This window comes from Hetaerina americana, unplaced genomic scaffold (genome assembly GCF_022747635.1).
Source record: "Hetaerina americana unplaced genomic scaffold, ioHetAmer1.1.p SCAF_8, whole genome shotgun sequence".
NCBI lineage: Eukaryota > Metazoa > Arthropoda > Insecta > Odonata > Calopterygidae > Hetaerina > Hetaerina americana.
The window spans coordinates 39,045,429-39,062,899 of NW_027287427.1; the positions used below are offsets into that span (position 1 = coordinate 39,045,429).

General features: G+C 35.2%; 1 protein-coding gene across 5 annotated transcripts; it reads left to right on the plus strand.

The window, feature by feature from the left end:
• The first annotated feature begins 46 nt into the window (after positions 1-46).
• LOC139697873 (nudC domain-containing protein 2-like) lies at positions 47-10,182 on the plus strand. Of its 5 annotated transcripts, none has more exons than XM_071596734.1 (5): positions 47-179; positions 374-580; positions 779-982; positions 2,437-2,577; positions 5,259-7,270. In XM_071596734.1, the coding sequence occupies exons 2-5, from the start codon at positions 380-382 to the stop codon at positions 5,283-5,285; spliced, it is 573 nt and encodes a 190-aa protein (XP_071452835.1). In that variant the 5' UTR covers positions 47-179; positions 374-379; the 3' UTR covers positions 5,286-7,270. The 5 variants fall into 5 exon arrangements, with proteins under 5 accessions (XP_071452835.1, XP_071452833.1, XP_071452834.1 ...); XM_071596732.1 differs by having other exon boundaries at positions 49-179; positions 298-580; XM_071596733.1 differs by having other exon boundaries at positions 50-163; positions 298-580.
• The last annotated feature ends 7,289 nt before the right edge of the window (positions 10,183-17,471 follow it).

Consider the following 17,471-nt stretch of genomic DNA (forward strand, 5'->3'; position numbering starts at 1 on the left):
ACAATGCCTCCATTAACCGGAAGTCGACCTGCTCAATAGATGGCAGAGTTGTGTTGCCGTTTGTCAAAATTCCGGTTGTAGGTTTTCTGATTAATTCTTCATTTATGAGATGTATTGCTCTGGCTTAATCAGTATGAATTGATTGAAAGCTGTATCTTCTCCAGTATGTCATCCTCCTGGTGAACATTTTTTTTACTTGTTACTTTAGAATTTGTTATGTTTGGGTGTGGTGACGAATTGTATCGTGACAAATGACTTCCATAATTTAATTATATCAAATCTTATCTTGTTTTACAGGTACGTTTGTAGGTTCTGAGTTATCTTGATATCATTTTAGTCGGCAATAGTAAATTGAAGATTATAATTGTTCCAGCTGACAATGCCTTTAGAAGATTTAAGTCATTTTGATGAAAGGAGCGGTATTGTTCCATGCGCAACACCATGGGGTAGATGGTGGCAGACAGTTCAAGAAGTTAACATTGAAGTAAACATACCCAATGGAACGAAAAGCAAGGAAATTAAAGTTAAACTTTCCTCAAACGAAATTGAATGTTTAGTTATGAATCAACTAGTCTTCAAAGTAAGCCAAGTTTTCGTATTTTTGTTAACTTTGGAAGAAATTGATTTGTTAACCACCTGCTCGAGAGAAAATAATTTGTGATTATGTAAATGGTAAAATCAAGGTGGTTTGTTACCGAATAGAGGATACATTTCATGCCGGTGTGTTACTAGGAATTTACAGGTTAAGTAATACTCGACACCTTCTTTATAATTTCAGGGAAAACTATTTGGAGTTGTCCGGTCAGATGAGATGATATGGACAATTGAAGATGGAAATAAGTTATGGATTATACTTTCGAAAATTCCTCAGAACAGGAAAGATGAAATTTGGGAAGCCCTTTTGAAGGATAATTATGCAGCGGACCCATTCACATTGCACGAAATGAGGAAGAAAATGGACTTGGAATGGTTTCAAATAGAAGTAAGTCAAAATTCGTAATCCGCGAGGAGTTGACAGAGTACTAGTATTGGGATAGTGCGGTGGTATTGCTTGAAATGGTTTTCATTATTCCTGCTTCATATAAGTTGCAGAGGAGAAGAAAACAATCTATTAACTGCCATTCTTCCATTCAAGATCCAAGTTTTTCAAATATGATTCATTCAAGTATATTTAATAGTTGTATGATGGCCCTTGTCTGTGGTGGAGAGAATGAAGAGGTAACCTGTAATATTGGTGCATACATGTCCTACCATTGTGGTGTTTTTCATATGATGTCATCCATGTAGCCTCTTCCCTTTCCCCATATTGGAATTCACTCCCTCCCCTTTGCACTCAGACCCAATCGGCAAGTCCTGGAAAAGTCAGGTGAAATATTTTTGTCATCGTAACCACCCTGATACTGGATAATTAATGAATGGGATTGAAAAAATACTCAGGTTCATCATTTAGATCATGTGATATTTTCAGGTAATATGATTATTTAAAAATTCCAAAGAAACTGCGGGAGATGCCGCAACATTAACTTTTAACGGAGTCATCCGCTAATGTGCATTGAAACGATTATTTAACTTTTACCATTAGGTTCTGTGAGTGTGTGATCTGTATGTTCCTATCTTGTAATTTGATCAAATGACTCCTCATGTCTTGCATTATTTAATCATTCTTGAACAAATTGTGATACCTGATTTACCAATTAATAAAATTGAAAATTGCCCATGAAAATTTCATATTTATCAATTTGAAAAATTGACTGTTAAGGCTTACAGCAAAATTCATTCTTTAATGATGGGAAAGAGGATGGTGTAGAGTATATTAAAAAACTTCCTCCCATCTAATTACAAATTTAAGATTAAGTTCAAGCATGTATTTTGTAAAGTAAATGTTGCAAAGGTCTCTTTTATTTATTTAGAAGGATAGAAACGATATGGCATAGGAGGGCATATTGCTGACTATAACTGACCGGCTGACTGCTGGGTATAAGTGGTGTTAAGGGAAGAATTAAAGTATTTCAAGAAGATTTTTGTTTTTTTAATATGACTCCAATTTACGGTGCAATAAATATGTTACTGAAGAAATACTCTTTTTCTCATTAAAGATGAGCTTTATCTTCTATATATCGTTTCAGCTATTCATGTGCATATCTATGTATGCATATACAAATGAAGGTGAAACTTTAATTATTGGAGCAACAGCTTATTTAGGCTAAAATGTTCTTTTCCCCAGGGTCCTAAATAACCCGAATCCCTTGTATTGACTACAAATTACTCCGTAGCAGGGGTAATTTAACTCCACAATGTGTCCTTTGATACCAAGTTCTTTTTTCTTTGTAATAGAACATTGTAATTCTCTGTTGTCTGACGTTGAAAGTGTAAGATTTATCTGCATGTTTTAGGGTCATCTGGGCAATATTTAACGTATTTTTTTTATTTTCATAGAATCCTGGTTTTGACTTCAGCAAAGCAAAGTTATCCAAACCTTATGATCGGATACCAGGTACACCATTTCAAAGTCAGCTAGCCCCTGCAACCTCTGGAGCCAGTAAAGAATTAGGTCCAGTGGAGGAAGAAATTTCACAGGTAATTAAATGAATCCAAAAAGGCCGGTGGAGGGTATATCAATATCCCATGTCTGTGTGAGGTGATTATTTGAATTAAAGCATGAACATGTCAGCTTGTGCATGTCTATTATCCTAATGCTTATATAATGTGGAATGCAATACTGATTTATTGTAATGTGAAGTGTCAGGTTGCCTTGCCAGGCAAGGCTTAGACATGTAGCTGTGTTCATTCTACGCCCATGCAAACCCTACCAGGAGAGGTAGGCTATCTAGTAATATCTTAATAACTTTTATTTGAAAAATTGAAAATGATGTGATAGGATTAATAATGTTCTGTTCATGCAATTGTTTCCATGTCAGAGGCAACCAGTAATATCCCCTTAGATTTGTTGTCCGCTGATATTGTTTACTGTTGTCATAATTAGTGTGTGAATTTGTAGATTTAATCTGAAAACAAGTGGATTTTCAATGGACCCTTGGTTAATAATTGCTCTGGTTAACAGTTTTTATTTTAATGGTTGACTGGTTTTCTACACCTTCTCATAGTCTCAGTAAGTGTCCAATATTTTAAATCATGATGTGTGCATGCGGTAACATTTGATTGGAAATTTCAGCCAGTTCAAATATTCCTGAGACATGCATGTTAACTATTCTCTCTTTTATGAATAATAGGATACTATCATGTAAATTCACATATTTTGCCCATGTTGGCTGTTTGATTTTCAAGTGCTGTTTATTTGATGGGATTAACTTCATAATTAGGAAACTGCCGTAAAAACGGCCCTGTTCTTGAACTTAGAGAAAATTAGAAAAATAATTAGTTTGCAAATTAAGGGGTTCCAAGTTGCTTTAAATTGCAAGGGATAATAAGTGCATTGAAGTAATTCATAAGCAAATACATGTATGTTGGTACCTTTGAATTTTTTGCAATTTATGATGTAACTGGTTAATTCAGAAAAGGACCATTGATTTAAGGAATGCTTTGGCTAGAATTTTTCCGTGGTTAACCGGGAACATAAGTGTTTGATTTGAATTCATGAAAAACAAATTTATGGTGAATTATTAAACTGTTAATTATTTGCGACTGAAAATTATTTACTCTTCAATTAAACATTAAATTCAGTTTTATTATCATTATTGCTATAATATCATGGTAATACCATATTCTTTTTGTTTATTTCTGCTGTTGACTGTTTCAAAAACATGCTTGTGATCAGTAAAAACTAATAAACTTGTAATTATTAACAGTGGATTAATATTCTATCAAAAATGTTTTAAATGCCTTTGGAACTATACACTAGTTGAAATGTCAGTTATAGCTTAAAACATGCCCTCTGTAAATTAGAGACTGGGCACATGTAAAATCAACATCTTACATTTTTTTCCGCACACCTGTGTTCCATCATTTGGAATGTAATCTTAGCAGAGAACTGAGTCAATAAAATATGCATAACAGTACAATTATATTACTTGGAATTAATTTCATCAAATATCAATATTGGTAATTGGCTATAGGGTCCATTTTTGGATTTTTAATTTGCATTAAGTTTGGCCTGTGGGCACTCTTCTGAACATATTTTATGCTGGCAATGTAATGAATTAAGCACCAATGCTGTCAAAGAGAAACAAAACCATCCATTACATGGTGCACATCTGCTTGGCAAAGTATGCTAGGTATATCAGCCTCTGACCTACCCAAGGTCATGCATCATAAATTAGGAAAATGAGTGCATATAGCTTACCATAAAAAATCTTGTGTTTGTTATGATGGTAATACTATTTTGCAAATTTTAAGCAAAGATGGCGGTAAATTTGAAAGGTTAACATAATTAGTATTTTGAAATTATTCTGTTGGTAGTTGTGCTGAGCTGAGCTTGGATCTAAATAGTCACTTAAATCTTTATTTTATGTGATCCTTTGTTGAGCACCAAAGGATTAATTTAAGAATCCCTACTGATTTTCCATCAAATATAAAAGGAAGGAGAGCAGAGAAGAAAAAATGCAAAAAAATAGAATTATGGCTTGCCTCAAAGATGGCTGGCATACAATTTATTTTCTGGAAAACTTTTTGATTTTTCGTAATTATTGGCAAATGTGATCCTATCACAAAGGATGCCCCTCTGCTTCATTTTAATGAGAATGTTTTTGCCATTTTTCATGTTTTTTCAGCTTGATTTAAATATTTTCATTTTTGAAATTTTTATTTTCTGTCCTTTTACGGGAAGCCAATTATTTTATTAATTCTCCCTTTATGAGAAGGTGTGACTGTCCAATTTTCCTCCTACGATTATTTTTCTAAAAACAGGGGGAATGATTGGTCTGATGGCTCACATCCACTGCACGCAAAGTGTATTCTAATGACATTCATTTCTCACTGTAGATACTCCTTTCTGATACTTTTATTTCATTTAAAAGATCATGATGTTGATGTTTCTGCTGCTAATTATATATTTGTGTGGTAAAAATGTCTTTGAAGTACACAGTTAAGAATTTGATATTTTTATAGGTGTAATGATTGCAAAGAAAAGCATGTTTGGATGGAATTTTTTGGAATTCTGCCAATGCTCATTAGCTTCTTTCAAGGATTCATAATTCAGGGAATTTGAATGAGAAAACTTAATACAGTTTAGTATATTATGCTATTTCATACTTTTAGGATAATGAACTTTACTGTTTTCTGTGTTATCTTTATCCATTCAGGATGCTCCTGAGGAAGGAGAAAGTTAAAAAAGATGTTGTAACATCTTTAAGAATACCACACTTTGCAGTACAGCTGCCTTAGTCATTTAAGTTTTCTAGTCAACAAAAGTCCACAACTATGATAGGATAGTTTTCTAGTCAACAGTAGGTCTTGAAATCTAAGCACCAAATATTACTAATGGGTGTAGTGACCTACAAAAGCTGACAATTTTTTAGATTTATTGGTGCTTTTATTTTCATTTCTTATTTAATGTGATATTTAAACCAAAAATAATTAGTGAAGTAAAGGTTCAGTGAGGCAGTTTACACTAGATTTGAAATTACCCAGAAGTGAGTCCTTTGTATCATCATAAACAGTACATTTTCTCTTCTTTTATGCTTATCCAATAGTAATCAAGCTGAAGGGTGGTTTTGATAGAGTAAAAGCTTCTCTTGAACTCTTTGCCATTCATGCATAGAAGATGAGGGCCATTTCCTTCCCCCTAAGTAGCTTCTTGTACCGGGTGCATTTGGAAAGTAATGCAATTATTTTTTTTAAAACTAATTCATTGAACAGATTTGCACAAACACTAAAAATATTTCGAAGTACTGTCCTTGGGCCTTGACAATTTTTTTCCAGCGACTTTGCCATGACCGGTACATGCCCTGGAAGGCGTCTTCGGGGACCTCTCGCAAGGTCTTTGTCACGGCTGATTGGATCTCTTCTATGGATGAAAAACTGGTTGCTTTTAGGGCTACCTTAATCCAAGGAAACCAAAAGAAGTCTCCTGGGGGTGGCATCAGGACTATAGGGTGGTGGGGCAGCGTTGGCACCTGGTGTTTGGCCAGGAACTCAAGGACTCGTAGCACGTTGTGGCAAGGTGTGTTGCCGTGATGGAGTTGCCAGGTAGCGGAGATGTCTTTTCCTGTCCTGATGACCCTTTTTTGGAGTCTTTCAAGCACATCCATGCAGTAGGCATCGCTGTCTGTCTTTGAGAAACAAACTCCTAATGGACCATTCCTTTACTGTCAAAAAAGACAATGAGCATTGTTTTCTCTTTTGATTTGCTCATTCTTGCCTTATTGGGCTTGCGGAACTGGTCGGTGTGCCATTCAGAGCTTTGGCGCTTTGTTTCTGGGTCGTATTCAAAAACCCAGGTTTCATCATCAGTGATTACTTTGTCCAACTAATCAGGTTCATTTTCAATTTGTTGCCAAAGTTCACTTGAAATTTCCACTAGGTTAGTCTTTTGGTCATCTGACAGCACCTGGGGCATGAGGTTGACGCACACTTTCCTCATCGCCAAATCTCCAGTAACAATGCAAACGCAACAGTAGACGACAAGTTCAGTTAATTGGCAACCATGGCTGCTCAGAGCGTTGTTCGTCGTGAACCATTTCTGGCCCTCCCTAAAGGCCTTAAACCACCCTAAAACTTTTGAGTAAGACGGAGCCGGGTCCTTGTAAGCCTCATGAATCATTTTGTTAGTTTTTTCAGGAGATTTTTTCAGTTAAGCACAAAACTTAGTAATCGCATAACGTTGCTTGATCATCGATTCCATTTTTTTCGTGACACAGTCGGCACACAGTGGTTTACTGTAACTAACGTCCCACCCCTTTCACAGCTTGAAGAGCACTGAGACCGGTTCGCGGCAAAGCTTAGCATCCCTCCCATCTAATCCAAGTGTTTCGATCCCACTCAGACCAATAGGAGTGGTGCAGGAAATTCAATTGCATTACATTTGGAACGCACGCTATGCATGAAATGTGAGCATTATTTTTTCTAACCATCGTCAAGTGCCCAGAAGTGGGAATACCATGGAATGGCAAACCACAGTTGAGGTTTGAATCCAGGCCTTGGAATTGGAAGCGAGTATTAAGCAAGTAAGAAAGAAGTAAATTACCATCACAACCATCCAATCCCTTTGAAATTCGTTGTGTCAGGCATAACTTTATGGAATTGGCATAACAAATTGAAATGTAATGAAATAATTGACTTTGTCATTCCACACACTTTATTTTAAAAAATACGACCCAGGTTTCGACGTTGAACGTCATCATCAAGTGGTCCTCATAGAAGCACGCTGGCTATATATACCTTCTAGGTATATATAGCCAGCGTATATATAGAAGGTATATATAGCCAGCGTGCTTCTATGAGGACCACCTGATGATGACGTTCAACGTCGAAACCTGGGTCGTGTTTTTTAAAATAAAGTGTGTGGAATTACAAAGTCAATTATTTCATTACATTTCAATACCTTTGAAATTCGTTAGTTATGCAGGAACAATTTGAATTGCAAAATTCTTCATGTCATATAGCAGCTAAAGCTCTAACTCTGAAAGCCTTTGCCCGTAGATATTATTCATAAAACATTAAAATCAAGTCAGAACATTAGTTATTTCCCATCATCATTGCTGATATTGATATTTTTTGTTATTTTTTGGGTGCGAATGTTATATTTACTACAAAATATTGGGCAAAAAAGGGGAGGCTATAGTCTGAAAAATACTGTGTTCTGAATGCATGTAAAAATCACTTTAAAAAATAATTCTAATTTTGTTTAAATTCTCCTAAGCATTTGCATGAAATGTCTTTGAGTGAAGCATGAATTATTTTTTCTAATTTTTGCCTTTGTTCCACCATTTAAAAATATGTATGACTATTTGCAAATTGAATATTTTGCCTATGTTATATAATCCAAGGAAAAAGATAGCCTAACATGGTGAACTCTTATTCTGCATAGAGTCAACAACATAATAGCCCAGGCATTGATCCTATGAAATGGGTTTGTGAAAAATGATTGTTCCCATTTTTGTGTTGATATCAAGTTATATTTTCTTTTTGTGATTTTGGATAGAGATACAGGTATATCACTTCACTGGATTATTTTTTAAGGACTTCATTCATTCAAAAGGTACTCGGACCACATTTGTAATATAATGAGTTGTATTTAATAAATGTCCCATTTTCGGTGAAGAAAATGAAGTAAAGCAAATTTCCTATTACGTTACCTTTGCAGAAGTTTTGTGTAACAGTGTACAGGTATGCTATAACTTTGTCGGTGACCTTTGCTCTTTTTGCATTTGCTTTGCTCAGTGACATCTTTCGTCAAGTGTTACTGAAGTTGTTTGCTACAAAACAGAACTAAACATTGCATGATTCTTCATATTCTCTACCCTTAAAGTCCCCTCCAACCCTGCTACTAACGCATGTGTTTTCGCACGGCAATATCAACAATTTTTAGTTGTGAATATTTAGGTTTACAATATCAAAACTTCATGTAGTATTTGTCAAAAAAGTGAATAAAAGAGCCAGAAAATTTTATTTTGTCATAATAAGAATGGGAAATGCAAATATTATCTGAATATGATCTCCAATAGGTTGGTGCTGATTTTGGAGGTCTTTCAATCAGAGGCAACTATTTGATGTCCTGAAAAATGTAATCATCAGCGTTTGCCAATATATTTCAAAAGGCCATACTTGTATTGCATGCATAATACTTTTTTCTTGTTGTAATGATTTTGTAAACATTTACCTATTCACTGCTTTATTTGTGAAATTGATTGTGATTAGTGTGTATGTATGCATGGAGATAGAACCTGCACATTCCTTGCTTAATCTGTTTGTGTTCCTGCATGGAAATTTAATGGTATATGTTCTTCTCTGTTTTGTCTTTTGAAGTATATGTCTGTTTATTTGTATCTACTGTAGTTTTTTTCACAATAAAGATGAAATGGTCTGGACATTGATATTTTTATTTCTGAGTGAATTATAAATGTAGAATAACCTATGGTAGTTTTTTAAAATGTTAGAATAAGTATATTTTCCGTTTGAATTCGATTCAAGGTACATAATTATTTTTGTTCATCATATGTTAAGTCTATGCACGATTGTCTTTGTATAAACTCTTACACTGGAGTTAGTTGCAGGAAAGATGTACATCGTTATGCGTTCCTGTTTCAACTGGGAAAACATATCTCATGGAACTCAAATATTTTCAAATATTCCTTTCTTAATAAATTGAAATTTTAATTACAGTTGAATAATAATTAATTGAATTAAAGTTTGTTAGGTAGGATTTTCAACTGGAAATGTAATTAAGGGGGACCATTGTGTGAGATAATTGGAGGGATGTGACATTCTCAACCTTGTACAGTTTTATTAGATGCATCACTTTTGGAGTTGTTGTTTTTGAAAAAAGTATCTTTGGAATTGCGATTTGGCGACTTAATTTGAATATCTGTCTGTAATTCATTAGACCTGGGTATTTTAGTATTCTTTAAGAAATTTTAATATGAAAATGTTTTAATTTATTCACAATTAAGATAGGTAAGTGGAGTTGTTAATCATGTATAACAGAAACGAAAGAAACTTGGTCTTTTAGTTCATGACTATACACCATTATTTGAATAAATAAATTGTAATTGAAGGCTAATAAATGCCCCAGTGAAGACTTGGTTATGACTTTAATGATGAAACTGTGGTGAACCACTTTTAAATTGTTTGGATTTGGAGTTTTTATAATCACTAGTACTTTATTTTCTGGCTAACCTGGCCAGTCTTTGGAACTGCGTAAGTGATACCATATTAGTTTGTGTTTCAATTTCTGTGTGGGGGGTTACCTGATTCATATGAATTTCTGAATTTACCATATCCTTTTAATTTAATTTCAGACTAGTGGAAGAGAATGGCTATAGTGATGTGCCAATCAGGAAGGTAAAGTCATAAGTTTTGTTGTCATGTGCCACGCAAGAAAACATTTTCCTTTGTTTATAAGCAAATCATTTTAAATTTATTGTATTAGTTATTTTCTATTCTTATGTTATAAAATATATAAAGAAAGAATAAAAAAATATTTCTTAAAATAGCGTGGTTGTTTTCATTTGCATGAAATTGATATTCAGGCCTGTATTGGCTACAAGAGGGGGAGGTGGTAAGAGGGAACAGAATGAGAGCAGCCCGTTACTTGTGATTAAGAGAGTATACATAAACCAATAATGCAAAATGCTGATTACTACTTTGGAAAAATATTTCTTGCCCAAATGTGGAGTCACTACTTGCATTATTAATTAATTAATTCATTATTATTTCTTCTTGTTGTTTTGCAATGGTAAAATATAAGATACATCCCACAAAAACAGAAAAAAATGTATACGTACATAACGAGAGCTGGTTATAATAGAATTAATACATCTAATACCTCGATGAAAAATATTAATTTGGCCTTAAAAACAATTCTTGATCAAAAAAGATTTTAAACTACATTTAAACATCTGATGTTAGTTGGTATCCTCTTTTACTGCTGGTAAATTATGGCTGCTAAATTTGAATGCCAGCGTATTCCCTTTGGTCCTGTTTGAAATGTAGCGGAATGCTGTAATACATGCACTTCCTTTGTCATAATCATGAATCTTCTCATTTTTTTTAATGGACAGGTTTTCTCGAACATGTATGCATACATATGTACAAACATGTTGCATGTAAGATATCAAGATTTATAAAATTAGATCTATATGATTTGGATTACCTAAGAGTTTTTGGAGTAATGTGGCCCTTAACCATATGGACTCTTCTCTCTGATGGTATATTTTAGAATCCTTTCATTCTACATTAGTACTGTGTAATGCCAATGGTTGGACTAGTGTATTCAGTGTCAATTATTTTGTGCTCGTGCTTCTTTTGGAAAGCAATAATAAAAGTGATTGTTTGTGAGACAAAGTGCAATGTTTTGTATTGCAAGAATTTCATATTGCCAAAATATTCGTACGCTTAGGTTTTTCATCCTTTTTATGAAGAATCGTTTTTATCTACTTTTTGTATATTTACTGTTTTTACTATTTTGTGTCATTTACTATGTTTACTGTTCTGACATCCTCTGCATTTTGTAAGTTTATGATCTTGTTATGATTATTGATTTACTCTGAACATGATATGATTTTTGCAGTTTGTACATGCAATCATTTGTTAATGAAAGAAGAAGTTTCTAAAATTTTGAGACTTATTATATGAATTTTTTCCATCCTTAACTGAGGGTGTATATTATTGTTTAATATACATTAGTGTAAGTACAGTTCCATATATGTCCCAGAAACTAATTATTAAGTAATCTATCCTATGTAATGAAAACAGCCAGGCATATTCTGTATTGGTAGTCCTGATAAGAGCCTGTAAAGTGGCACTCCTTCCCACCCATAAGGGGTATCTATCATTTTATAATGAAATTAGGTGAAACTTTATTCTTAAGTTGCTTGATTTCTACTCATTCTAAATAAACCCGGCATCAGGCTTTACGGTTCTGGTTATACATAGTAAAACATTTACAATGACATTTCTTGAGTTACCTTATTCCTGTAAGATCTGTGGAAAAGTTCTATTGTATCTGTGATTTAATCGTTCCATTTTTTCCATAGTCATAATCACATAGTAAAATATGAGAAGAATTCCTTTTGTATTATTCAACAAACTCTGTATTTTCTATCTCATTGCAGTCTCATCTAACATGGTTAAAGATTAGAATCATACATCCTTAAGTGCTGGCATACATATCATTAATCTGTAGGCGCTTGATTTCCTATTCAGTTATGGGTCAAATGGAAGAAGGGACCATTAGGTCTCAATTTTGCCAAAATAAAGATCTCTATCTATCATTTCCCTGTCAGGTTCCTTTCTCGTATTGATTCAGTGGTCCGACTGATGGTGAGGAAGTGGATGTGACCTATATTTTTATTCTACTATGAAAAAGTGTATACATGATTACTGCTTGTTTTCAACTCATTGTGAGCTGAAAGAAAAGTTACTGAAAATTGATTTTTTAGTTGCAAGAGTTTCCAGCAAAAGTTTATTTTGGTTCATTCACAACTTTAAATGGATCTTTAGAATTACATTCCACAATATTATATCTTTTAGGCTATTAGAATTGTATGCTACCAAATCTTTCTGTTTTTAGATACTTTTTGTATGTTTGCGACTGGGAAAGTTCTAAATGTTTTCACATACACCTTCCCGTAATGATTGTTCTGTATTCTAGCTCAAGATTATGACTATTTAGGTGCTGTTTAGCCTATCTCACTTGCACGGCCAGGTCAATAAGACTACTGTCATAGATGTTATTTTGTCACTCACTTGGGAAAAATATTAAGAAGGTTCTTCAGACTGTTTCAAGAAATATGAGGAAGGATTTATAACTCACTACCTGAAAAAGTATTCACTAAGGTTATAATTCTATATGAAAAATGAAACAATTTTTATATGCTGAATGAAATTCATGTGCTATCTTTTCTTTCCTTTTTTAATATTTATCCTGTAAAATATTTTTAATAAAAATGAGGTAAACTAATAGACTTGGATTGTTCATAGAAATATAGGCATTCAGCTGAGCTACCATACCAAAGACACGGTCAAGTTGATCATGATTGATTCAGGAAAAGGGGTCATATTTGGAATATTTCCAAATACTGGGTGACTATGCAGTTTAATTAAAAAAATTGGAAATAGCATTTTTCTGACTGTAGTTCGTCAAAGGTATTATTTTAATCTTCCTCCCTAGTTAAGTTAAAATTGACTCGGTTATTGGCGAATAATGTCGTAATTAAAGGTTATTACCTTTTTCCTGTCCATCATTTTGCTTTATTGTTCTCAAACGAAAAACTTGGATGTACCAACCTTGCAGCATTTTTAAGCGAAAATAATCGGTAAATTAATATTATCCATGATATGGTCTAAGTTGCGAATCACAACAAAATAATCCTAATAAATTAGCATGACGATAATTGAAAAGATGGAATCATGTGGAGCGTCAGGAATGTGTAGCTGTATTTTTATCAAGATGTAATATAATGTGGAATTCAAAACTTAATTTGCGCAACTGTTATTCATTTTACCCGGCATCCTTGTTTTTGAGGGAATTAAACTCGAGAGATTGAAGTCTGCCCAGAAAAGCTGTTTGGAAGGTGCCTAGGTCTCCAGTCAGACATGGTTTACATTTTCAAAACGGCTAACATGGTGAGTAGTGAAAAAAATTTACTTAATTCGTATCGGCGTTAGAAAATTTCAGTGATGTTTATTGTCAATGGCATGGGGATAAAGCCAAGTGGACACCCCGTAGTTTATTTACTGATAACGAGAGGCAATCGATTTATGAGACGACTTTTACGAAGTTACGATTGAGAGGGATCTATTTTGCAAATGTTTGTAGTTTTTGATTACTTGGACGAACATGATTTTACACTGGAGGCAACCAATACGTAATAATGCCGGGGCCAAACAAAAGCCTACTCGTGGTGAGCTGTGAAATATCATGCATTTTGACTAAAATAAGTTAACCACCAATTGTAGAAAAGTGATAGATTATTACGCTATTGTAGTGTAAGTTACGATCACCGACATTTTCCTGTATCTTTGTGTTGTTAGGAAACAGAAATCACGAACTGTATCACTGCAGTTATTCAGTGACTGCAGAAGATTTTCAAATTGCACCTACATATGTTTGGTTTTATCGGGTGATACTGTGTGTGATTCACATTTGAAAATCAGCGTTTAACTCCTGTTTGTGTGAATATCCTGAAAAATTGCATCGAGTTCCGAACGTCCTTTGGATATGCTCCACGGTTACCACGACCATCATTGTTAGCATGCGTAACGAATTCCGCTGACTTCTACCGCAGTCATAAATGCCATTAATTCGTCACTCTCGAACAAAGCAATCGATTATACCTATTTCTGTAAATAACTTATTCATAAGAAAATTACGGCATTGCCGTGGTATCGTAGTCACAGTTCTGACTAATTTTCAAAATCACTAATCTTGCAAGTGAATAATAATTGTCCATCTAACTCAATCGGGTGTGGAACAAGTCACCAGATATCCTTAGGTAGGGTAGGTTGGATTGATAAGAGGACGGTGGAAGGGCCTCGTGAAACCCAGTGTTGATATTCGCCTTTGATGAATGAAGTACCCCAAATGTTCGTACTCATACCCCTGGCTTAGGAAGCCACATTTCCCATATAAGCGTGTGAAGGCTTGAGTGAAAACGGAGACTGAACAATGTTTATCGATAGCAGTCGTTGCCGGAAATTTTCCCGAACCGAATTTCCAGTCTCCTCTCCCTCCCTCGCTTGCCTAACGTTCCCCCCTTAATCACAATCCTCAACGTCCTATCGCCCGTCAGAATTATCTGCTTCCACCTTTTTTGCTTACTTTGGATTTCTCCCAAAAATTCTCTCCTCCACCATCGTTCCTAGTAATTCGTTTTTCCTTTTCATCCATTTTATCTCATCGAATCTCCGCGCCGAAAACTCAAAAGCTTCCAATCTACTCCTATCAACTTGCTTCCAAGACCACGTTTCAGCGGCATATCAAAGTTTTCCCTTTTCTGATCAAGGCTGTTTACTTGTATATCGTCCCTTATAAATGCCCTCCTTCTTATGAAAGCTTCTTTCCCTAACGCAATTTTTCTCTATATGTCCATAACTCCTGGTCCGTCTTGTTCTAGAAGACAGCGTAGATAGGTAAACGGTTCCACCTACTCTAGCTTTGGTCTTAACTTTTAACGTTCAACTTAGCTTTCCTCTTTCTGGAAAACCGCATAACCTTTGGTTTATTTACATTGATCACCCCACATCAATCACATGGAATTTCCAATTAATTTATTCGCATTTGTTCTCCTGTCCCAACTACTTTGATCATTTCGGTCCAGAACACTTTTAAGATACGTACGTTAACTGTTTTAACTTCTCTATTTTTATGCCCTCCAATTTTAACGTCTAACTTAGGCTTCCTCTGTTCTGAAAATCTCATAAATTTTGTTTTATTCACATGCATTCTCATCCCATACACATGTTTAATCACTATCGAGGGAGGCAACGCGAAACCAACTTAATTATTTATACCACGATTCTATGATGGACACAAGTCAAAATATATGACATTTTAATAAAACTCCCAAGTGCACTCGATGAAATGACGTTGATAAATAGGGTCTTATGATCTTAGTCTTCATATAAATTGACTTCGGAAATATGAGATTTTATGTATACTTTTATGGCAGTGGAGATCTACCACCAGAATTATTGTGGATTAATGGGGCAAAAATACATGTCGTTCTCACGAAAAAATAGCATATTCACCATTATATAAGAGTTGTAATTGTGCTAATTTAACAACAACACCTCCCCGAGTTCGTTTAAATGATGTTAAGTAATTAGTCGGAAAAACAGCGGAAATAACATAATTAGAAAAATTACCACCTCCGAACTAGACTGAACTAAGTCTCGTACATTCAAATATTTTTACGGAAGGTACCCAAATGGGTTTTAAATTAATTTTATCACTCGTCAGTGATACATGAACACAAGGTGACCCAATGACTCGTTCAGTCGCCAGGCTTCTTAACTGGAGCATACTTGTATTATCATCGTTTCTAAGAGTGGGGGGAGTGGCCATCGGTAGGTCGCGTCAGATTTTTCTCTCACATTGATGCCGTCAAGTTTAATTTATGGCCCGCGGCGTTTTTTCTGGAAGTGAAGATGTTTCTTCTTATGTTTCTGTGAATTTATGCCGCGTGAGAACCTCCCGATTGGAAAGGGTCAGGCTCGTTGTTTATCCCTCTGGGTGTGCCTCGTGCACCTGACATTTCCGCTTTCCCATACCCCTCGTACGCAGGCGTCTCCTCTTGCTGGCAAAGTTCAAAAGGACTCGGAAGGTCGAACACATCTCCGCCAACGTAATTACTTCTATCGAGTGGAAAGGTCGTTTCGGAGGTGAAGTGAGGAAAAATATACGGATGCCAACTGTCATACCTTCTGTTTGGATTGCAAAGTTTCCCCTGATATCCTAGTCTCGACGGTGACTCTCATTACTAATGATTGGTTCTCTCAGTTCTCGATTGGAGGTTATGGGACGATGGACGCGCTTCGTCGGGAGTTGCTTGCCTGCCCTAGGGATGTTAGGGTTCAGGTACACATAAACCCATTACCAAACCGACATTTTTATTAATGGTAGTCTATCAAATAAGAGTAGAGAGGTTTTGGCTGACTGATTAGCCGTTGCTGTATTAAATCTATCTGATTCGATACACAAGGTGACATCCTATACTTCATTAAACTTTTCTTAAAATTCACATACTTTCTGTCTCCCTTCGTTCCGTCCAACACGCATTCCTCTCTTCCCCCACCAATCTCAAAAACCAAAACTGATGAGAAACAGCGCAACTTCTTCAGTCATGGTTGAGGAGGACGACCATCAACTCTATCGCTTCATTACATTTATCACACGCGAGGAGGAAGATGTAGGCAAATTCCAACCCACATTGACATTAAAGCTAGTGAAAACTTTACATGGAGTTTAGTTTTGTATGACTCGAAAACCTAGTCGTTGAGAGAAGAGGCTAAACGTAGACTGGAGGGTCAGGATGTGGTGGTGGAAAAATGAATTGAAAGGAAAATCAAACATGTAGTCTTAGGCAAGGCAGGGGAAGAGAGACGGCTGTCGGGAGCAATTCTAAAGCTGAACAATTGTATGCAAGGGATACTAAAATGTGAGGCAAATAGATGCTGAAGAAAACAGCAAAAGAGGGGATAATGCTGGGTAAGAGAGGTAGAGTGGGAGAAAGATAGGCAATTCTAATAGAAGTATGGTAAGCAGGTAGTATGCTGTGCTAAAAAACCAGTTATCGTGGTATATGGAATGGGATTGAAGAATATTTTGGTGTTATTTCAGTTAGGGCTTACGAGTACATTTGTGAGTAAAGCCAGGGCCCTTCAAAACCTACATTAAGCCGGTAGACTACTGCAATATTCTATTAAATTTCTTTTGAAGTGCCATGGCAAGATTAATGAAGCAGTTTGCCATCTGAGAATTTTTTTTTGTATTGGTACTTTTTTTCCAGCCTCCTTTCTTCTTTTATCTTTTCCCTTTTCTCTGATATACTTAACCTACTCAAATTTAATTGGCTCATTTATTTACGTATTTTCGTGATTCATTCTTATATTCTCTTCTGAATTTCCTTTTGTTATCTTCTTCTCCCGGATGTTAATGTGCCGTGGAAATCCCTCCACGACTTTGTCTCTTCTTCTCAGAAGTAATTCACCTGAGTCTCTGTCTTCAACTGCTTCTATTTATCTCCATCAATTTAATATTTGCTGAAAGTTATTGAACATAGACAAATGAAAATGACGGTAAAACTGCTGTTTACACTTCCAACGAGAACGCATTAAAAATCTATACGATTTTT